General features: G+C 43.0%; 1 protein-coding gene across 1 annotated transcript in view; it reads right to left on the minus strand.

Annotated features, from left to right (window-relative positions):
- Nucleotides 1-24,822, minus strand: part of ATRNL1 (attractin like 1) — a 1,004,401-nt gene that overhangs the window by 747,711 nt on the left and 231,868 nt on the right. The window contains exon 8 of the mRNA XM_077454933.1: nt 3,121-3,376. Within this exon, the coding sequence (XP_077311059.1) occupies nt 3,121-3,376 (256 nt within the window). The remainder of the gene's footprint in view (nt 1-3,120; nt 3,377-24,822) is intronic.

The following is a 24,822-nucleotide window of genomic DNA, read 5'->3' on the forward strand; positions in this document are numbered from 1 at the left end:
TCAAGTCTTTTGCAGACACCAACAGGTTTTCAGTGTGATAAACATTTTACCACATCACACCCCCATCCAGGGCATGTCTGCATTTTCCTTACAGTGAATGATGATCTTAGGATGCGGAAAAAACACCGGTCACCACACTATATGTGAACAAGCACTAACTGGAACGCTGAAACGCTGAACAGTTGCCTGAAAAGAGGAGGCAGAGAGGGGAAGCCACTCTACTCAACGTAAACAGACTGTTTCAGCAACAATTAAACTAATGATGATACCTAAGGCAGCCCATGACTAAGGACTAACATCCGAAATGTGTAAGCTGTTTTACAGCCCTGTACATGCATTTAATAAAGGAATACTATTTTGGAAGTCATCCTTAGTGCCGACCATCCCTTTCCTTATCCAGCATGGGTTGAACGAAAGAAAATTGCTTCATTCCCCCATCAGAAGAATCCCTCCCACAGCACTATTGTGTTCTGCCAGCAGGGATCACAGGGAGCTTTCCCTGGTGGCAAGGCACAATGTGTAGTCCTATGGAATAAAGTACATATAACTCCAAACTGAATGACATTTAATTTGCTCTGTGAACCAAATGCCATTTAAAAAAAAAAAAAAACGTTTTTTACCTTGTTTTCCTCCCTTGCCGCACCTTGAAAAATAAATCATTTTTGAACAAAAAAATTTTGAAAAAGAAAAATAACTTTTGAAAAAAATTTTTTGGGGAAAAATAAATAATTTGTGAAAAATAAAAAATTCACTCGGAAGCACAATTGGGAGACAAGTATAGAGTGCTATCACCCTATAATAGGAGGCTGAGCAAGGACCTTCATAGTAACCATGGTAGGATCACCAGAGATAATTTTATTGAAATCTGCAAATTTAAAAAGATTTTTAAAAGCTACATTAACATAGTAAAGATTGTAAGAGATTTCAATAAAACCCTTGAGCCCCTTAACAGCCTAATTTTCGGAGACCTGTAAAAGATGATCATGTATAATCTGGGAAATCACTTCTTTAAAGTTCTTCTGAAAATGTCCTGGGAAATGTAAAATGAAAAGTTCCAGCAATTTGTTAAGCTAAGCGTGATACATTTTTATATCAGTTTGGGATCTGTGAATACATTATCAATTATGATAATAGACTGAGAAGATTTTCGTGGAGACTTTTTTTTTTAGACACAAATTGGGCTTTCATGACATTTTTTATTATCAAAGAAAAACTTGCACTAAATAGTAAAAATAATATATCATTTTTTTCAAAATGTAGCTGTATATTTCTTGCCATTATCATAACCTACCACCAAAAAACAACCTGCTCCTAATAATCGGAGCGATACCACATTTGTTATGTAATTGATATTTGATGTTTGCACCTGTAGTAGTGTCTATAAACAGTACTGTACATTTTGCTTTTAACCTAACTAAAACACACATATTTTTTGTAATCCTTTTGTAATATATATAGACTCATTTTACTATTTGTGGATTTAAAGTAGAAGTATAGGGTTAAAAAATATGTATATTACTCATCAAGGTGGATTCAGCATATATCTGTCCACTGCCAGCTCTGCACTGAGACCTGAGCAATCATAGACTGCTGATCGCTCAGTTTTCTCCTCAGTTCTGAGCAGAGAGCCATGACTGTCAGTCACCAGCTCTCTGCTCTGCCCCTCCAGCGCTCACTGGAGCACTGAGCTGTAAAGCGGGCAAGAACAGCTGTCTCGGGCTCTCAGCAGCTCACTGAAAGGCTGAGCCAGCAGCCAGTCCTGGCATCTGGAAGGATCCCTGTATTGACTGAAAGTCAGAACTGCCTGAGTAACGGCAGCCAGCAGCGGACTTAGAATGGGTAGAAAATGGGTCACAGGAGTGCAGAATGAACTGTCCTCCTGTGAGCCATAGGAGTATAAACAAAATAGTTTTGGACATACTTCTCCTTTAGTTTTATATTTTGATCTTTGACTTTTAGCTCTACTGCTTTATTTTTATTTTTTTAGAATGGTTACGGCAGGAAATCCAAGTTGGATATTATTTCTAGTTTAATATGCAATACAATTCAGACAGAAAGTAAAAGTTTGGACACAATAAACTTGTTACTTTAGAACAGCTTTGCCCAGTGATCTATATGGGATAAAGGAGATGATTTTTAATGGCTTCAATGGAACGGATCTAACCAATACACTCTATAAAATTTTATATATTTTAATCTAAAACCCTATTCTCTTAAAAAAAAAATCTTCCAAGGGCAGTCCTTCCGATAGCGACTTTTCAGTTTTTTGGAACAAGTCAGAAAGTTATATCACTTATAGTTACTGTATATCCCCGCTCTGTTCCCATCTGCCTGGGAGGTGCCTCTACCTACTTTTGTGTCCCCACCCATCTTTGTGTGTTCTAGATCTTCTTATTACATTCTCTATAACATAACATATATATATATATATATATATATATATATATATATACACAATCAAACAGAAATGGTGCAAACTCTACATAATGGGTTTGTAATGGGAACTCAGCACAAGAATCGTGAAAAGCCCCCTGCTGGGCTTAACAGGTGTGCAGAACAAGAAACTCAGTTCAAGGATGATGGGAACCCCTCATAATGGTCACAGTAGGTGTACAGTCCTCAGAACATAGCACAGGGATGGTGGGAACCCCTCATAATGGTCACAGTAGGTGTACAGTCCTCAGAACATAGCACAGGGATGGTGGGAACCCCTCATAATGGTCACAGTAGGTGTACAGTCCTCAGAACACAGCACAGGGATGGTGGGGACCCCTCATAATGGATTCATAATGGGCACAGTAGGTTGTACAGTCCACAGAACTCAGCACAGTGATGGTGGGAACCCCTCATAATGGGCACAGTAGGTGAACTGTCCTGGGAACTCAATACAGAGATATAACCAATAGAGCCCCTGAGAGACAGAAGAAACCACTAATGAATTAGCTCTCTGGCCAAAGTTAACAAACACAAAAATAGTAACTTATGGCTGCCAGAAATATCATCGATGACATCTAAATAGATTATATACTATATTAATCATGCAATTCTTCTTCCCCCATAAACCACCCCACCTCCACCACCCCCCCCCCCCCCCTTCGAGAAAAGATGATGGTAACTCACGTAAGTGGTACTCCTGCACATTGCTGATGTAGCCGTAGACTGAAGAATAGCCAAATATGATGACCATTATCACCTCTCGGGTGTCCAGCTCCACAATGTGTGCCGTATGGCCCTCCACTGCGTAGTGCTGCCCATGATTCAGCACCATGGGGGTTCGTGTCGTCCATGATTGGCTGGAGATGTTAAATACCCAAAGTTCATCAGTGACATTCCCAGCACTGGTCTCAATTTTCCCGCCATACATGTAGATCTCATCCTGGGGAGAGCAAGAGAGAAAACAACAGATTTACTGAGCTGGCCAGAAACTAACAATTATTATTATAATAATTTCATCCAATCCACCCGTATCCATACAGCCTCTCCCCAAAACAATAGCTATGTGATAATACGAGGGGCATTCAAGTAAAATTTTTGAGTTTATATAATAAAAGAACAAATTTCAAGGAGTGGAAATTGCATTTATTTTTCAACATTCTCCCCTGCTACATTCACAGACTTATCCCAGTGTTTAACTAATGCCTGGAAATCTTGTCATTACGCCTGAACCATCCTAGGATAGCCTGCTTCACTTCATCATCAGTGCTGAAAATGAAAAGATTCCTCTGCAATTTCACAACAGGTTATGCGGTTGTCCAGGATCTGGCGTTCCATGCGCTGAATGTTCACAGGAATGACTGCTGTAGGCTGGGAATCACCATGGCCAGGATCATCACTGATGGACGTACAGCCATCTTTCAAATGTTTACACCATTCAAATGTCTTACTTCGGCAGAAAGTCTCATCACTGTACTGTGCTTGAAGCCTTCTGTAGATATCTGCGGGTTACATCACCTTTATTCACAAGAAACTTCATCACCATACACTGTTCCATGCATATACTAACACTGTTGTCTGCCATCTTGATTAGCAAACTCTGGATTAGCCTGCGACATGTGCTCCCACCTATCAGTAATAGAACGCACTTGCACTCACTACTGCGTGTAGTACCGCCACACTAGCACCCCTTTTTATACCTGTAAGCCCTTGTACACACAGTCGGACATTCCGACGGAAAATGTCCGATCGGACCATGTTGTCGGATAATCCGACTGTATGTGGGCTCCATCGGACCGTTTTCGTCTGAATATCTGACGGACAAAGTTTTAGAGCTGGGCTATAAAACTTTCCGACAAGATGATCCGATCGGACTGATTGTGTGTAGAGAATTCCGATCGGACAAAGTGCCACGCATGCTCAGATCAAATTCCTAGACCAAAGCTATTGGCTACTAGCCTGAACGTAGTCCCATCGTAACGAAATAACGTCATCACGTTACGTACGATCGGAATTTCCGACAACTTTGTCCGACCGTGTGTATGCAACACAAGTTGTTGGAATGTCCGACCTGTGTGTACAAGGGCTTAAAGTTACAGTTTGACTTGAATGCCCCTCGTAATTGCATGAAGAAATGCAGGCACTGAAAATGTCTGCAAGTACTGCCAGATACCTCCATGAGTGTCTCAGAAGCCCCCACACCTGGAGTGTGGATCAATAGTGAAAAGTGGAGTGATTTTAGCAAAACTACCCATTCTAAAACAAAATCTCTCCATTTCACATACTGAGCTGCTTAAACTAATGATAAACAAATGTAAAGAAAGTGCTGCTTGTTTTCTTAATTTAGAGGGTGTTAAGGTTTTTATACTTAGGGTAGGTTAGTTCATTTCGTTTCAATGTGTTTATTGCATTTTCCAGGCTGAATGACAAAACATTAGAAAGATATGTCAGTACATAAAGCATGAGTTCAATAATTGACCCAATTTCCGCCATACACAGTGTCCTGTCGTCATTCTAAACATGTTCTAACATAAGAACAGAGAGCGTCATCTATCTGGTGTCCAGCAAAGAGGACCATTCAAAAAATGAAGGCATATATTCGACCAGCAGACAGTGCCAGAAATAACTTAGAAAGATGTACAAACAAGTAGATAAGGGGAGAAGAAAGATAAAGGGGAGGGGAGAGAAAAAAGAAAGAAGAAAGGACGCAAATTATCTGGTAAATACCTTAAAGCCTGATTCTAAGCTGGTAACGTTAATAGAGCAGGTTGCAATAGTGGACCACACTTCTTGCCAATCTGTCTAATTTTTGGGCCCTCAAATCCTCTTGCTATCTGGCTACATAAGTTAGTGTGGACACAAAGGGAAGTCTGTTGAGTTGGTAATAGACCAAAAAAAATTGTTTGGATGCTAGGGTAGTGTAGCGACAGGTGTGTTCAAAGGCAGTCAGTAAGTCCTTGTCTAGGAGAAGTGACGTGATCTGGTGCCGAAGAGGCAATTTTATGGCCCAAAAACAGGTCCAGGAAAGGTAAAAGGATTTCCTTTAACCCTTAAAAGATACAGTGCCTTGAAAAAGTTTTCATACCCCTTGAAATTGTACACATTTTGTCATGTTACAACCAAAAACATGAATGTATTTAATTGGGATTTTATGTGTTAGAGCAACATAAAATTGTAAAGTGGAAGGAAAATAAATGTTTTTCAACATTTTTTACAAATAAATATGTGAAAAGTGGGGTGTGCATTAGTATTCAGCCCCCTTTACTCTGATACCCCTTACTAAAATCTAGTGGAACAAATTGCCTTCATAAGTGACCAAATTAGTAAATAATATTTAATCTCAGTATAAATATAGCTGTCCTGTGAAGCCCTCAGAATTTTGTTAGAGAAACTTAGTGAACAAACAGCATCATGAAGGCCAAGGAGCACACCAGACAGGTAAGGGATAAAGTTGCGGAGAAGTTTAAAGCAGGGTTAAGTTATATAAAAATATCCCAAGCTTTGAAAATCTCACAAAGCACTGTTCAATCCATCATACAAAAATGGAAAGAGTATGGCACAACTGCAAACCTACAAAGATATGGCCATCTGCCTAAACTGACAGGCCGGGCAAGGAGAGCATTAATCAGAAAGCAGCCAAGAGGCCCATGGTGACTCTGGAGGAGCTGCAGAGATCCACAACTCAGGTGGGAGAATCTGTTCACAGGACAAAATATTAGTTGTGCACTCCACAAATCTGGCCTTTATGGAAGAATGGCAAGAAAAAAGCCATTGTTGAAAGAATTCCATAAGAAGTCCTGTTTGCAGTTTGCAAGAAGCCATGTGAGGGACACAGCAAACACAAGAAGGTGCTCTGGTCAGATGAAACCAAACTTGAACGTGGTGGAAAACGAATACCGCACATCACCCTGAACACACCATCCCTGCCGTGAAACATGGGGGTGGCAGCATCATGTTGTGGGGATGCTTTTCTTCAGCAGGGACAGGGAAGCTGGTCAGAGATGATGGAAAGATGGATGGAGCCAAATACAGGGCAATCTTAGAAGAAAACCTGGGGCAGAGGGTCACCTTCCAGCAGGACAATGACGTTAAACATACAGCCAGAGCTACAATGGAATGGTTTAGATCAAAGCATATTCATGTGTTAGAATGGCCCGGTCAAAGTCCAGACCTAAATCCAATTGAGACTCGGTGGCAAGACTTGAAAAATTATGTTCACAGACGCTCTCCATCCAATCTGACAGAATTGGAGGTATTTTGCTAAGAAGAATGGGCAAAAATGTCACTCTCTAGATGCGCAAAGCTGGTAGAGACATCCCCAAAAGACTTGCTGTTGTAATTGCAGCGAAAGGCGGTTCTACAAAGGATTGACTCAGGGGGGCTGAATTACAAATGCACTCCACACTTTTCATATATATTTATTTGCAAAAAAAAAATGAAAACCATTTATAATTTTCCTTCCACTTTTCAATTATATGCCATGTTTTACATTTTGGTTGTAACTTGACAACATTAGGAAAATATCAAGGGGTATGAATACTTTTTTAGGGCACTGTATTGAAAACCTACTATATTCTTATAAAACCATCAAAAAACGCCTTTATATCACCTTCTTCACCTGCATTGGCGAAAATTGCAAAATTTTGCAGAAATCTCCAGATTTTAGGTACAACTTCGGGGAAATAAAATCTCAGTTTTGTTCATCCCCTATTATTCAGTCACAGGTACCTCGAAGTCTGATTAGTAAGGGTAGCCTTGGCACTCTTTTCTCCCTCGCTAATAATCTATGAACTGGCCATCAAATGATAGGATTGACATCCAGGAAGCAGCGGAGGGAGAGGAGGATAGAGCTAAACTCTCCAATCTGGAAGCTGGCACATTTCACACAGCTATGGTTGCTTCAAGGATCAAGTGATATAACCTCCATACACACAGATTATCAGATCACCAAACCGTAACTGCTCAGATAATTTAATACATTTTACCTCCCTGAGAGGAACTTTTTAGGTAGGGAAAACTTAAAGTCCTAGCAGAATGAGATGTCCATCTTTATAACCATGTTACACCCATATTTAGGGTGTAACATGTAACATATTGTCAAGTAAGATCCCCCCCAGCCAGAAAAAAGATCCTCCTCTGACAGTGTGTGGTAGTTCTTCTCCTCCACAGCAGCTGTCAGATTTGAAAATCGGCATATCCACCCGCACAGCCATGCCATTCATTGACAGAGATGTGTGCGCAAATGAACTAAAAATCACAACCATGACACTAACTGCCTGGAGTTTGGATGTTCTCCCTGTGCGAGTTTCCTCTGGGTACTCTGGTTTCCTCCCACACTCCAAAGACATGCTGGTAAGTTAATTGGCTCATGTCTAAATTGGCCTTAGTATGTGTATGTATGTATGAATGTGAGTTAGGAAGCTTATAGTGTAATGTCCTTGAGGGCAAGGACTGATGTGAATGTGCAATATACATTATATGTGTGAAGTGCTGCATAAATTGACAGCGCTATATAACAACCTATAATAAATAAATACAATATTTTTCATGTTTAATGTTACCATTAAAAGTGAAAGAAAAGCCCCTGGCCCGGACAGGATCCCTGCGGACTTTTACAAAGCTAATGTGGACATAGTGGCCCCCCGACTCCATGCGCTTATGGGACACTGTCTTGAGCAGGGTTCCCTCCCACAATCTATGTTGGAGGCGTACATGGTCCTCTTATTGAAACCGGGAAAGGACCCCATGGATTGTGCATCCTACAGACCGATTGCCCTGCTCAATATGGACTTAAAAATTCTGACTAAGATACTGGCCAGATGCTTAGCCGAGGTGCTCCCTTCGATTGTTAATATTGACCAAACTGGCTTTATGCCGGGTAAGTCCACAGACACGAATTTAAGATGACTCTTTACCCATTTGCAGATTAAACAGAGTGCGAGCGCATCCAGAGTTGTGGTCTCCATAGACTTTGAAAAGGCCTTCGACTCTGTGGACTGGATGTACATGAACAAAGTGTTGGAAGTCATGGGGTTCGGTCCGCAGTTTAGAAGATGGATAGCAATGCTATATACCCAACCGAAGGCGCCGATTAGACTGGGTTCGGCCACGTCCGATTTTTTTTGGGGTGGGCAGGGGGACGAGACAGGGCTGTCCTCTGTCCCCCTTTTTGTTCTCCCGGGCTCTGGAGCCACTTGCAGTGGCACTACGGTCCTCAGGTGACATTGGATATATTAGAGTGGGATCAATTGACGAGACTCTTGCACTGTACGCGGGCGACATGTTATTATTCCTGAATGACCCTGGGGAATCACTGACAGTGGCCTTGGGGATCATAGATCATTTTGCTCAGTTTTCTGGGCTGAAGGTAAACTGGGGGAAATCCTCTATTCTTCCCATTGATGTGGCGGCAAAGGATAGAGCAGACCCCGGGTTGGCATTACAATGGGTTGAGTCCCTCAAATACTTGGGAGTACAAGTTACAGCGAAGGTCGAGGACTATATGGCCCTTAATTTACTGCCCCTGATACAGCTCCTCAAGAAGAAAACACAGGCATGGATTAAACTCCCGCTGTCTCTAGCGGGAAGGATTATTTTGCTGAAGATGAAATTCCTCCCAGTGGTGTTGTATTTTCTTAGACACGCACCGGTTTGAGTTCCAAGGTCATATTTTCGCAAGCTAGACAGCTTAATTTCATCATTTCTTTGGGCCCCCGGGTCACCCAGAGTGGGAATTAAAGTACTGCAAGAGCCCAGGGAGAGGGGTGGCTTAGCTCTACCCGACTGGTATAAGTACTATCTCGCCGGGCAGCTAGTGTTTGCATATGCAGGTGGCTGACAGCTGATGATGGGGATGCGGCTACAGTGTTAGAGGCGGCTCACCTGGGGGCTTATGACAGTCTGCGATTTGCCTTGTTTAGAGGTACCAAATCGGAGCTGCCGCTAACACTGTCCATGAAGGCCACTATCAAGGCGTGGGGAGCAGCAGTAAAATTGGCATGCCCCAGCTTTAGAGGGATTTCCCCATCAACGCCCTTGTGGATGAACCCGACCTTGCCACACTTTTATAGTCAAGCGGGCCCCATGCTGTGGGTGGTGAAAGGCATGAAGACCATAGGGGATATCACCAGATATGGGGAGTTGCAGACCTTCCCCCAATTACAAACTAGACACGACCTGCCTAATGGTTATTTATTACGGTTTTTGCAAATTAGACATGCCTTTCAGGTACAGTTTCGAGAGATGGGAGTGGAGTCTCTACCTTCAGCCCTGGAGAGGTTGTTGTCAGGGGAGGACCTGGTCAAGCCCCTTTCAGTGACCTATAAGGAAATGTTTCAAATTACACCCCAGGCCATAGTAAAATGTAGAGAAAGGTGAGCAACGGAGGTCCCAGATGTCCAAGGGGAAAATTGGGATGCCCTGTGGGCGAAGCCGTTCCAGCACTTGGTGTCCGCTAGGGACAGATTGATCCAGTTCAAATTTTTGCACAGGAGCTATTACACTCCGGCCCGGTTGGGCAAGATTTTCCCAGCCACCTCCTCGGAATGCTGGAGATGCTCTCATTCCCCGGCAGATGCCAGTCATATTTTTTGGGATTGCGCCCTTGTGCAGGATTTTTGGGCAGACATAACTTTGTGCATCTTTGAACTGATTCAAGTACCTATACCAAAGACTATTAGAGTCTGCCTGCTTGGCCTGGTTGATGAGGTGGTGCCTTCAAGGGCTATGCGAACAATGCTGAGTATCCTGCTGTTTTACGGTAGAAAGTCCATTCTTCTACATTGGAAGAAAGCAAGGGCCCCGACTGTTTCCTTTTGGAAAGGCCTGGTGAACACGATGTTGCCTTATTACAAACACACTTTACGAGGCCAGAGGCTGCATGAAAAAATTTGATAAAGTCTGGCACTCCTGGTTTAATTCCAGCACCACTGTAGGATAATAACATAGGGGGACATGGTTGGAATGAGGGAAGTGGATGTAGCAGTTATTGAAAACCGCAGATAACAAAAATACAGATTGAGGAAACACGCTGATGGGTACCCTATTATATATTATTCTATTGTATGATCCAGACACCGAATGTATAGGTGAGAGAGGTGTGAGTGGTACAAGGGGTCCGGTCGGGCTGTGACTCTGGGGAGGGGGGGAGGGAGGGGATGGGGGGTTGTGTTGGATTAGCTAGTTGTTGTTGTTAGTTAGGACTGGCCGGTGGCCTGTGGATGTGTCCAACAGACGCGTCCAATGTTTTTGTATGTTTTGCCTAAAATCAATAAACAGAATAAAAAAAAAGTGAAAGAAAACCCAAATTATGGGTTGTCACACAGGAATAGGTCTGCATATGGTTCCTAAAGTGTACTCAAGGGACGCCAATCCCAGAACTGCTAGTGACCCGTGGAGACAGTAAGCAATCAATTCTTGGTAGAAGTGTCAGTTGAAGGAGGTCAATTAATTAGGAAAATAGGAAATTCTTCTTCAAGAGGAGAAGGCATGCATCACCTAAACATACCAGCAAAAAAATGGAACTCCATGGCGTGGGCAGGATTAGAGGGGGACACTAGTGGGCAGAACCAGCAAAGCTTTTGCCAGTGTCCAACCACCTGAAGGTAGCGGAATATAATCCAGGGGGTCTTTAAATTGATTCCTGTGTCCTTGTACAGTATGATAAATATAAATAGTTTTGCCTTTAGTTCCTTTAAATTAGATTCAAAGAAGGAAATATTTTAGAAGTTAATTACATGGCAGAGGAAGGTTTCTTCCCTGTGTGTTACTTCCTGCATTGTCTCTCTAGCAGATAACACCTATTTCTCTCACCAATTAGCAAAGCAGCAACAAGTATGTGCTAATGGCTTGTTAGCTTTTTTTTCACATGAGAGAGATCCTGGGGACCATTCAGCACCAGGTTGGGGTGGGGGGAGCGTGCTATTTTGGGTATTCTCTTCTTCAAATAGAAACCGAGTGCAGCTCCCAGCACAACAGTCCTCTCCTGTGCAGTGGCCGACTCCCCTATCCATGTGTCCAGCCCCCTGATCTACATATCAGTGGAATCCATGGACCATGGAATCCAATGCAGCAGAGTGTTTTTTTGAAGCACCTGATTAGAGCCAGATGCTCTAATAAGCTTCAAAAAGGTGAGCTCGGAGCGCTGAGCATTGCACTCCGAGCCCACCCAGTTGTGTGACCATAGCGAATAAATTTTCACTATTATCACACTAAAGTTCCTCCCCTCCAATCAGGAAGCCGGTCTGTGAGACCTGTTTCCTGATTGGCCAAAGCGTCAGGCGGTTCTATTGGATGCCTTGTGCTTTGGCGGAAGATACGGGGCAGAGAAACCTGGAGAAGTGGACACCGGAGCCACCGGGTGCTGTGCCACGCTGGGGGGAGGGGTTGTTTGTTTGCTGCCCCCTCCCTAAAGAAGAACCCACCAGCTGCCACTGCTCCCGTGTGTTGTAGGAGATTAAAGCTGGCCTTACATGGGGTGAATATTGGGCAGTTTCTAATGAACCAGATGAAATTTGAGCTGTGGGTGACAATCTTTATATGTTCAACTTTATCTTTGAGATAAGTATGCTGAAAGTAACCATCTGAAGGGTACATCACAGTGCACCCCCCTTACCTTATGCTGGTGCTGGGAAGAAGCTGAAGGCAGAGCTGAGAAGCAGAGTCTGGAGGACCAGGGCCTGAAGGAGGACCAGAGCACAGAGCAGGGCTGGAGTGAGCTGCCAGAGTCTGCTGAATGCTGAGACCAGGGGAGGCAGAGAAGAGCCACTCCATGGCTGCTGACTGCTGAAACGAGATGAGGGGGGGGGGGTGCCACTACCGCTGGAGAGGTACAAGGGCCACATAAAATGGCCTGGCAAGCTGGATTTGGCTCATGGGCATTGTGTGTGACACACGTGACATAGGGTATCTCTTTTATGTCGTTCTTTTGCACAGAAATACCTTGTCATCTTGCCAGTCCCTCCCTGTGTTTTCAACTGCATTCGGTGTTTCCTTGTTATGCCATGTACACAGGAGCTGGAATGTCTGACATAAAAAGTCAGACAAAATCTTTTCATCATATATTTCGATCGTGTGTATGCCTCATCTGACTTTTTTTTACGAAAATTCTGATGGACCTACATATAGAACATGCTTTACATTTTTCCGATGGAACCAATTCCTATAAGAAAAACCACTCATCTGTATGCTGTTCCGACGGACCAAAAACGTTGCATGCTCTGAAGCAAGTACATGACAGAGGCTTTTGGCAACTGGCTACTGAACTTCCTTTTTCTAGTCCCGTCGTATGTGCTGCACATCACTGCGTTCTTATCGATCGGACTTTGGTGTGATCATGTGTATGCACAACAGTTTCAGTGGAACTCTATCGAAAATCCCTCTGAAAAACATTCAGAGTTTATTCCAATGGGAAAACCGGTCATGTGTACGCGGCATTAGAGTTACAGAATGCTGTTTTCCGAAGAATGGTGTGCCTATACTTCTGTAGTCAGGTTTTCCACATTGCCCCTCACCTAGCACTGCTGGGCTGACTGATAATGGCCCCCAACAGAATCCTTGTTGTCAAACAGCAATTGCTGGTAGCTAGTTGAAGCGCAATGTTAAGAGATGGGGAAAGTACAGTGGTGTGAAAAAGTGTTTGCCCCCTTCCTCATTTCATGTTCCTTTGCATGTTTGTCACACTTAAGTGTTTTGGAACATCAAACCAATTTAAACAATAGTCAAGGACAACACAAGTAAACACAAAATGCAATTTGTAAATGAAGGTGTTTATTATTAAAGGTGAAAAAAAATCCAAACCATCATGGCCCTGTGTGAAAAAGTGATTGCCCCCTAAACCTAATAACTGGTTGGGCCACCCTTAGCAGCAACAACTGCAACCAAGCGTTTGCGATAACGTGCAATGAGGCTTTTACAGCGTCCTGGAGGAATTTTGGCCCACTCATCTTTGCAGAATTGTCCTAATTCAGTTACATTAGAGGGTTTTCGAGCATGAATGGCCTTTTTAAGGTCATACCACAACATCTCAATAGGATTCAGGTCAGGACTTTGGCTAGGCCACTCCAAAGTCTTCATTTTGTTTTTCTTCAGCCATTCGGTGGTGGACTTGCTGGTGTGTTTAGGATCATTGTCCTGCTGCAGAACCCAAGTTCGTTTCAGCTTGAGTACACGAACAGATGGTCGGACATTCTCCTTCAGGATCTCTTGGTAGACAGCAGAATTCATAGTTCCTTTTATCACGGCAAGTCTTCCAGGTCCTGAAGCAGCAAAACAGCCCCAGACCATCACACTACCACCACCATATTTTACTGTTGGTATAATGTTCTTTTTATGAAATGCAGTGTTCCTTCTACGCCAGATATACTTGGACACACACCTTCCAAAGAGTTCCACTTTTGTCTCATCGGTCCACAGAATGTTGTCCCAAAAGTCTTGGGGATCATCAAGATGTGTTGTGGAGAAATTGAGATGAGCTTTGATGTTCTTTTTGCTCAGCAGTGGTTTTCTCCTTGGAACTCTGCCATGCAGGCCATTTTTGCCCAGTCTTTTCCTGATGGTGGAGGCATGAACGCTGACCTTAACTGAGGCAAGTGAGGCCTGCAGTTCCTTGGACGTTGTTGTGGGGTCTTTTGTGACCTCTTGGATGAGTCGTCACTGCGCTCTTGGGGTAATTTTGGGCGGCCGGCCACTCCTGGGAAGGTTTACCACTGTTCCATGTCTTCGCCATTTGTGGATAATGGCTCTCACTGTGGTTCGCCGGATTCCCAAAGCTTTGGAAATGGCTTTATAACCCTTTCCAGACTGATAGATCTCAATTACTTTCTTTCTCAATTGTTCCTGAATTTCTTTGGGTCTCGGCATGATGTGTAGCTTTTAAGGATCTTCTGGTGGACCTTACTGTGTCAAGCAGCTCCTATTTAAGTGATGCCTTGATTGTGAACAGGTGTGGCAATAATCAGGCCTGGTTGTGGCTAGAGAAATTGAACTCAGGTGTGGACAACCACAGTTATAGTATGTTTTAACAAGGGGGGCAATCACTTTTTCACACAGGGCCATGATGGGTTGGATTTTTTTTCACCTTTAACCACTTTCAGACCGGACCATTTTGCTGGTAAATGACCAGAGGTCTTTTTACACTTTGGCACTGCGCTGCTTTAACTGGTAATTGCGCGGTCATGCAATGTTGTACCCAAACAAAATTTGCGTCCTTTTCTTCCCACAAATAGAGCTTTCTTTTGATGGTATTTGATTGCCTCTGCGATTTTTATTTTTTGCGATATAAACGTAAAAAGACCGCAAATTTTGAAAAAAAATGATATTTTCTACTTTTTGTTATTAGAAAAATCCAATAAACTCAATTTTAGTCATACATTTAGGACAAAATGTATTCAGCCACATGTCTTTGGTAAAAAAAAAGTCAATAATTGTATATTTATTGGTTTGCGCAAAAGTTGTCACATCTACAAACTAAGGTACGTTTTCTGGAATTTACGCAGCTTTTAGTTTACGACTGCCTATCTCATTTCTTGAGGTGCTAAAATGACAGGGCAGTACAAAACCCCCCCAAATGACCCCATTTTGGAAAGTAGACCCCCTAAGGAAATTGATAAGAGGCATGTTGAGCCCATTGAATATTTTATTTTTTTGCCTCAAGCGATTGAATAATGACAAAAAAAAAATTTTTTTTTTTTTTTTTACACAAAGTTGTCACTAAATGATATATTGCTCACACATGCTATGGGCGTATGTGAAATGACACCCCAAAATAAATTCTGCTGCTTCTCCTGAGTACGGGGATACCACATATGTGGGACTTTTTGGGAGCCTAGCCGCGTACAGGGCCCCGAAAACCAAGCACCGCCTTCAGGCTTTCTAAGGGCGTAAATTTTTGATTTCACGCCTCACTACCTATTACAGTTTTGAAGGCCATAAAATGCCAAGATGGCACAAAACCCCCACAAATGACCCCATTTTAGAAAGTAGACACCCCAAGCTATTTGCTGAGAGGCATGTTGAGTCCATGGAATATTTTATATTTTGCCACAAGTTGCGGGAAAATTACAAACTTTTTTTTTTTTTTTTTTTTTTTCACAAAGTTGTCACTAAATGATATATTGCTCATGCATGCCATGGGCATATGTGAAATGACACCCCAAAATAAATTCTGCTGCTTCTCCTGAGTACGGGGATACCACATATGTGGGACTTTTTGGGAGCCTAGCCGCGTACGGGGCCCCGAAAACCAAGCACCGCCTTCAGGCTTTCTAAGGGCGTAATTTTTTGAGTTCACTTCTCACTACCTATTACAGTTTTGAAGGCCATAAAATGCCAAGATGGCACAAAACCCCCACAAATGACCCCATTTTAGAAAGTAGACACCCCAAGCTATTTGCTGAGAGGCATGTTGAGTCCATGGAATATTTTATATTTTGCCACAAGTTGCGGGAAAATTACAAACTTTTTTTTTTTTTCACAAAGTTGTCACTAAATGATATATTGCTCACGCATGCCATGGGCATATGTGAAATGACACCCCAAAATAAATTCTGCTGCTTCTCCTGAGTACGGGGATACCACATATGTGGGACTTTTTGGGAGCCTAGCCGCGTACGGGGCCCCAAAAACCAAGCACCGCCTTCAGGCTTTCTAAGGGCGTTACAGTTTTGAAGGCCATAAAATGCCAAGATGGCACAAACCCCCCCCCCCAAATGACCCCATTTTAGAAAGTAGACACCCCTAAATTTAGGGGTACACTAGTGAGACTAGGTAATAAATGGCGGGTGCCCTGAAACTATAAAAAAATAACTAACCAACCAGCGTCACCTGTAACAGTTATATGGTGATCACTGGTGAAAGGGTTAACTAGGGGGCAATCAGGGGGCTTTATGCGGTAGTATATGGGGGTCCCTGGCGCTATAAAAAGCTGCGGCGAACCTAAATACCTACCTGCCTAACTAGCGTCACCTGTGACACTAATACAGCGATCAGAAAAACGATCGCTTATTAGGCTGGGTTCACACTGGAGCGATGCGGGAACGCCACGAATGCGCGGCGGGTTCCCGCATCGCATGCCTCCCGGCGGCAGTTCACACTGCCCTATGCGAACTGCTGGGAGTGTCAGTGAAATGTTAATGACACCCCCAGATCAGTTCGCATATCGCAGTGCGATCTGCAAACTTGGATCGCATGGTGTGAACACCCATGCGATCCGATTCTGCTGCGGACCAAAAAAAGGGTCCCGTGCGAGTTTGCGGCGGGTGCGGCGGGTGCGACACGAATTCAGCCATACTATCTGTATAGCTGAACTCGAATCGCACAGAGATCGGATGTGATTTGCACTGCAGTGCGGTGCGAATCACATCCGTTCTCATAAACCGCTGCAATGTGAACCCAGCCTTAGTGACACTGGCGACGGGGGGTGATCACGGGGTTAAACCTTTATTGGGGGGGTTAGGGGGGTACCTTAGAACTAAAGGGGGCTAACCCTAACTGCCCTAACAGTTATTAGTCACAAATGACACCTGCCGGGTGATCAGGGGGTTAAACCTTTATTAGGTAATAAATGGCGGGTGCCCTGAAACTATAAAAAAATAACTAACCAACCAGCGTCACCTGTAACAGTTATATGGTGATCACTGGTGAAAGGGTTAACTAGGGGGCAATCAGGGGGCTTTATGCGGTAGTATATGGGGGTCCCTAGCGCTATAAAAAGCTGCGGCGAACCTAAATACCTACCTGCCTAACTAGCGTCACCTGTGACACTAATACGGCGATCAGAAAAATGATCGCTTATTAGGCTGGGTTCACACTGGAGCGATGCGGAAACGCCGCGAATCCGCGGCGGGTTCCCGCATCGCATGCCTCCCGGCGGCAGTTCACACTGCCCTATGCGAACTGCTGGGAGTGTCAGTGAAATGTTACTGACACCCCCAGATCAGTTCGCATATCGCAGTGCGATCTGCAAACTCGGATCGCATGGTGTGAACACCCATGCGATCCGATTCTGCTGCGGGCCAAAAAAAGGGTCCCGTGCGAATTTGCGGCGGGTGCGGCGGGTGTGGCGGGTGCGGCGGGTGCGGCGAATGGCTGAACTCGAATCGCACAGAGATCGGATGTGATTTGCACTGCAGTGCGGTGCGAATCACATTCGTTCTCATAAACCGCTGCAATGTGAACCCAGCCTTAGTGACACTGGCGACGGGGGGTGATCACGGGGTTAAACCTTTATTGGGGGGGTTAGGGGGGTACATTAGAACTAAAGGGGGCTAACCCTAACTGCCCTAACAGTTATTACAGTCACAAATGACACCAATGCAAAAAAAAAAAAAAAAAAAAAAAAAATGACATTGGTGTCACTGTGACTGGGGGGCAGGGGTAATTGGGGGGGTGATCGGGGGGTAAAGGGGGGGTGTGAGTGTGCCTGGCATGTTCTACTGTGTGTGGGATGTGTTGGTGCAACTCACTGATCCGCTCTCCTCCGTGTCGGAACGAAAAATACCGACACGGAGGAGAGAATACATCACTTCCTCTCCTGTGTTTACATTACAGGAGAGGAAGTGATGTCACCGGGGATTTCCATTCGTCGGGAGCGATCGCGAGGGGGTGGCCATGAATGAATGGCCGTCCCCTCGTCCGGGATCGCTCCCGAACGAAAACCGACCGCCGCAGGCACCGGGCGGGGGCCCGATCGGGCCCCCGACCCGCGGGAGGCAAATCACGTACATGTACGTGCTTATGCCTGCCCGTGCCATTCTGCCGACGTACATCGGCGTGCGGCGGTCGGCAAGTGGTTAATAATAAACACCTTCATTTACAAATTGCATTTTGTGTTTACTTGTGTTGTCCTTGACTATTGTTTAAATTGGTTTGATGTTCCGAAACACTTAAGTGTGACAAACATGCAAAGGAACAGGAAATGAGGAAGGGGGCAAACACTTTTTCACACCACTGTACTTACAGTACATCATGCCACAAACAGCGTGCTGAAAACTAAAATGGCATGCCTCCCACTCTGAGTGATAAGAATCGTATGGAAGGCTGTTCAGTTAAGTGCCACCAAATAGAACCACCAAAAAAGTTTTGTTGAAAGAAATATATAGAAAATTAAAAAATAGAATATAAAATTGCTACACAGGCCATGTTGTAGTGTTATATTATTAAATATTAAGTTTCCTTTTCAATCTGCAACATAAAGTAATTTTTTGTAAAATTGAAATTATTTGGCAAAATTACAGAACACCTCCAAAAATGTAATTTCCTAATTGTGTGACTGGCTCATTGATTTCCACAGAAGTCAGCACTAAGATACAAGTCAGATTTTAGGCATACTCTGCAACAGAAATTACAATTTTGATGAGATGCTCTCAAAGGGTTAACTACTTCTAAAGGGATGCAAACCCTGCAGATTTTGTCATCAGAACAAGGAGCCTGTCCCAAGTTTTAATAAAACAGCTACTCCCATTAATAACTATAGGACATAATTGTTAAGAGTTACTCTTTGATAAACATTTATTTTTTAAATAAATGAATTCAATTATGAAACAGATACAAATACATGCAGCGTCATGTCACAACTCTGAGTATAAAAGAGAAGAGAGGCGCCTCTAAGTGTAGCAATATGGTTACATTTAATGAAGGTACAACATTTAGCAACTCACATAGTTGATGATTAAAAGAGGCGCATGGCACAGGCATCCTGGGTAAAGCTGTCCAAATAGACCATCCTCCTTACCGCCATTGAAGTCATCCCTTCCACGCTGCGCTCCATGACCGCTTCAAGCCTCGCTTTCAGATTGCTGAACTGCAGGGTAGTCATCCCGGTCTTGATTGTAGACTGACAGCGGTGAGAGCCGGCAGTACGGAGGGTTGGTCTATATGGACAGCTTTACCCCAGTTGCCTGCATACTTAGATGTGCCTCTTTTTATCATCAACCATGTTGTACCTTCATTAACCACTTGCCAACTGCCGTACATCGATATACGTCGGCAGAATGGCACAGGTGTGCAAATGGGCGTACCCCTACATCTGTCGCTCCCGTGCCTGCAGCGGTCGGATTCGTTACAGACCGATCAGTCCTCAGGTCCAGGCCAATGATTTCTGGCCTGGACCTGCTGATTGGTTTTGGTGAATGAAAATGCTTCCCCTGCCTGTAAGTGTAAACACAGACAGGGGAAGTGATGTCATCTCCCTCTCTGGAATTTTATTCAGTTCCAGACAGAGGAGAGAGGACATCTAAACATGAGTTGCACAACACTACACTAACACCAGTACACGTAGGTACACTTGTCACCCCCCGATCCCACCCTGATCGCCCCCCCCCCCCCCAGTTAAACCCCTTCACTCCCTGTCACTGTGTCACCAATTGCAGTTGTCAGATTTTTCACTGATCACTGCATTGATGTAATTTGTGACTGTAATAAGTGTTAGGGCAATTAGTAGGGGTGCATCGGATCGTCACCGATCCGTGATCCGAACGAGTCACCCCACTCGGATCGGCACATGCCGCGATCAGCGGAGCGCTCCGCGGTCTCGGCCTTAGGAAAGGCCGCGGCTTCGGCCTAGCTCTGAAGCGGCAGCCATCTTTCTACACCCAGGCTGTTTACACTGATCACTCCGATGGAGCGATCACTTGTAAACAAACTGGCGTCATGTCATATCGCCGGTTCCTCTCTCCCCTCTCTGTGCTAACCTGTACAGTGGAGGGGAGAGATCCTGAGATGGAAGCAGCTATCCCTCCATACCCTGCAGTACCCAGCAATACTCTAGCAATACTCTGCAGTACCCAGCAATACTCTAGCAAAACTCTGCAGTACCCAGCAATACTCTAGCAAAACTCTCCAGTACCCAGCAATACTCTAGCAATACTCTGCAGTACCCAGCAGTACTCTGCAGTACCCAGCAATACTCTAGCAATACTCTGCAGTACCCAGCAATACTCTGCAGTACTCTGCAGTACCCAGCAATACTCTAGCAATACCCCAATACTCTAGTAATACCCCAATGCTCTAGTAATACCCCAATGCTCTAGTAATACCCCAATACTCTGCGATACCCTGCCAATACTCTGCGATGCCCTGCCAATACTCTGCGATACCCTGCCAATACTCAGCAATACCCTGCCTGCCAATACTCAGCAATACCCTGCCTGCCAATACTCAGCAATACCCTGCCTGCCCAGCCTTACTCAGCCCTGCCCAGCCATACTCAGCCGTGCCCAGCCATACTCAGCCGTGCCCAGCCGTACTCAGCCATACCCAGCCAATATTACAGTGGGGGAGATTGTGGATATTACAGTGGGGCTTATATGGTGGTGGAATTTTCACAGGTTTTTGCAAATTAAATTATTATTTGCTGATCCGAAAAATGATCCGATCCCTGACTCTGATCCGAGGAACGATCTGATCCATGAGTTTTTTGATCCATTGCACCCCTAACAATTAGTAGTAGTAATCAGGGGGTGAAAGGGTTAACTAGGGGAAAATCAGGGGGTTAAAACCTTTATTATTAGGTAGTATATTAGGTAGTATATGGGGGTAGTGTAAAGTGTAAAAAAAATTTTTAAAAATTGTAAAAAATTCTATATATATATATATATATATATATATATATATATATATATATATATATATATATTTATATACACATACATATATATATATATATATATATATATATATATATATATATATATATATATATATATATATACACACACACACACATATATATATATATATATATATACATACAATGAAATAAAATAAAAAAGCCAAAATAGTTGTCGTTTTATTATTCTCTCTCTCTATTGTTCTGCTCTTTTTACTTACTTACTTTACTGTGTTTTATTTTTAACCATTTTTTTGTTTTCAGGTACGCTATTCAGCTGCAGCACTGATTTATCCATCTTGACAGCAACAGCGTTTGCTCCCACAATACATAAATCAGCGACTCCATCACTGTAGGAGGTGATTTCACCACCACAGTTAAAAAAAAGAAAATAGAGCATATATGCCGAAGCACAGGGGGCAGGGGTGGAGGGGCGATTTTCCCCTAACATTAGGGGCAGTTTTCCCCCACGCTTCGGCATATATTTTTACTCTTTATTTTGCCACAGATTGTTGTTTTATTGAGTTAATGTTTTATTGTTACCATTGTTTGCTTTTTAGGTACACCATTCAGCTACAGCACTGATTTATTTATCTTCACAGCAACAGCGTTTGCTCTCACAACACATAAATCAGCAACTCCAGTGCTGTAGGAGGAGATTTCACCACCACGGTTAAAAAAAGAAACGGTGCATGTATGCCCATCATTAGACATGGGTGGATGCAGGGCGGTATTCTAATGGTGGGCACACCCACTGATCAATATATTTTTTTCGCCAGCCCAAAGGCTGCATGAAAGAAAAAGAACATTACAATATATGCTCAACGAGGACCAGCAATGTACTGGTATGTTGCTGAACTTTGAGTGGTTATACCAGAATGCTGCCTGCAGGTATCATCTTGGTATCATTCTTTTCAGCCAGTGGACAGCTTTCAAGTAAAAGCAATCCTAGCGGCTAATTAGCCGATAGAATGCTTTTACAAGCAGTGTCCCGTCACCTTCCTTGGTTTTCTCAGGCTCTTCTGTCCCACTGGGGAACCTGAGTACGTAGCCCGTGGTTCAGCCAGCTGACCATAGAGCTTATCAAAGACCAGACCGGCTCCAATGATCTCTATGGCCTAAGAAACTGGAAGCTACGAGCATTTCATGACTTTGGTTTTGCCGGATATAAAGGGTGCCATTGCGAAATTGGGAAAGCATCTTATCACATAGATCTTGGTGTGATCAGATGCTTTGAGGGCAGAGGAGAGATCTAGAGTCTAATAGACCCCAATTTTTTTTTTTAAAAGAGTACCTGTCGCTACCTATTGCTATCATAGGGGATATTTACATTCTCTGTGATAACAAAAATGATTTAAAAAAAAAATGAAATGAACAGTGTAAAAAATAAAAATAAAAAAGCAAAATAAATGATAATAAAAAAAAGCAACTCTGTCCCCTCGTGCTTGCGCGCAAAGGCGAACACAAGCATCGGTCTTGTGTCATATGTAAACAGCAATTGCACCATGCATGTGAGGTATCACCGCCAATGTCAGATTGAGGCCAGTCATTTTAGCAGTAGACTTCCTCTGTAAATCTAAAGTGGTAACCTGTAAAGGATTTTAAAAATGTATGTAGTTTGTCACCGCTGCACGGTTGTGCGCAATTTTTGTATCTATGTACTCAGCATAAAAGATCATCTTTTATATTATACCAAACATTTGGGCAATATAGTGTGTTTTAGTACATTAATATTCCAAAAAGTTTTTTTCCCATAAAAATTGTGTTTAAAAAAAATCACTGCACAAATACTGTGAAAAAAAATTTTTTTTGCAACACCCCCCATTTTAATCTGTAGGGCTTTTTCTTTAATAAAATAAATAATGTTTGGGGGTTCAGAGTAATTTTCTAGCAAAAAAAATATATTTTTTCATGTAAACAAAAATGTTGTGCATAAAACTTCAGGACAAGTCAACCCCCCCCCCCCCCACCCAAATTACCCCTTTTTGGAATGTATACACCCCAAGCTATTATCTGACAGGCATGTTGAGTCCATGTAAAATTTTAGATTTTACCACAAGTTACGGGAAAATTACAATATATTTTTTTTTTCATAAAGTTGTCATCAAATGATATATTGCTCAAACATGCCAAGGGCATATGTGAAAATTCACCCCAAAATACATTCTCCTGCCTCTCCTGAGTACGGGAATACCACATGTGTGGGACTTTTTGGCAGTCTAGCCGTGTACAAGACCCCGAAAACCAATCACCGCCTTCAGGATTTCTAATGGCGTAAAATGGTGATTTCACTCCTCACTACCTATCGCAGTTTCAGGGGCCATGAAATGCCCAAATAGCATAAACCCCCCTAAATGACCCCATTTTGGAAAGTAGACACCCAAGCTATTTGCTGAGAAGCATGTTGAGTCATGGAATATTTTATATTTTGTTACAAGTTTCGGGAAAATTACAATAATTTTTTTTTTTTCACAAAGTTGTCAATAAATGCTATATTGCTCAAACATGCTAGGGGCATTTGTGAAATTACACCCCAAAATACATTCTGCTGCCACACACATGTACGGGACTTTTTGGCAGTCTAGCCGCGTACCGGACCCGAAAACCAAGCACCGCCTTCAGGTTTTCGAATGCCGTAAAATGGTGATTTCTCTCCTCACTACCTATCACAGTTACAGAGGCCCTGAAATGTCCAGATAGCACAAAACTCCCCTAAATGACCCCATTTTGGAAAGTAGACACCCCAAGGTATTCGCTAAGAGGCATGGTGAGTATTTTGCAGCTCTCATTTGTTTTGGAAAATGAAGAAAAAAAAAGAAAACATTTTTTTTCTTTTTTCATTTTCAAAACTTTGTGGCAAAAAGTGAGATCTGCAAAATACTCAAATACTCATCATGCCTCTCAGCAAATAACTTGGGGTGTCTACTTTCCAAAATGGGGTAATTTGGGGGGGGTGCTATCTGGGCATTTCATGGCCTCCAAAACTGTGATAGGTAGTGAGTAGTGAAACAAAAATTGACACCCTTGGAAATCCTGATGGTGGTGCTTGGTTTTCTGGGTCCTGTACAGAGCTAGACTGCAAAAAAGTCTCACACATGTGCTATCCCTGTACTCAGGAGAACTAGCAGAATGTATTTTGGGGTGTAATTTCACATATGCCCATGGCATGTATGAGCAATATATAATTTCAGTGACAAAATTTTTTTTCATTTTTCAATCACAAAAAAAATAAAATATTCAAAGTGCTCAACAAGCCTCTCAGCAAATTCCTTGGGGTGTCTAATTTCCAAAATGGGGTCATTTGGGGGGGGGGGGGTTGTACTGCCCTTCCATTATAGCACCTCAAGAAATGAGATAAGCAGTCGTAAACTAAAAGCTGAGTAAATTCTAGAAAATGTACCCTAGTTTATAGATGCTATAACTTTTGAGGAAACCAATAAATATACGCTTATAGAATTTTTTTTACCAACACATGTGGCTGAATGCTTTTTGACTAAAATTTAGTTTATTGTATTTTTTTTATAGCAAAAATTGGAAAATATATTTTTTTTCAAAATCTTCAGTTCTTTCAGTGTATTGCCAAATTGTAAAAAGTGCTCTGGTCAGGAAGGGGGTAAATCCTTCCAGGGCTGAAGTGTTTAAATGTAACCATATTGCTACACTTAGAGGCACCTCTCTTCCACTTCCATTTGTGGATGGACATTTTATGGTTACACAACCAATTGCTATAATCTTTTTATATGGGACTATAACCTGAAGGACTTCTGAATAAATGGTTGTGGAAC

Source organism: Lithobates pipiens, unplaced genomic scaffold, assembly GCF_037356315.1.
Source record: "Lithobates pipiens isolate NorthernLeopardFrog02 unplaced genomic scaffold, aLitPip1_a1.2 Scaffold_25, whole genome shotgun sequence".
NCBI lineage: Eukaryota > Metazoa > Chordata > Amphibia > Anura > Ranidae > Lithobates > Lithobates pipiens.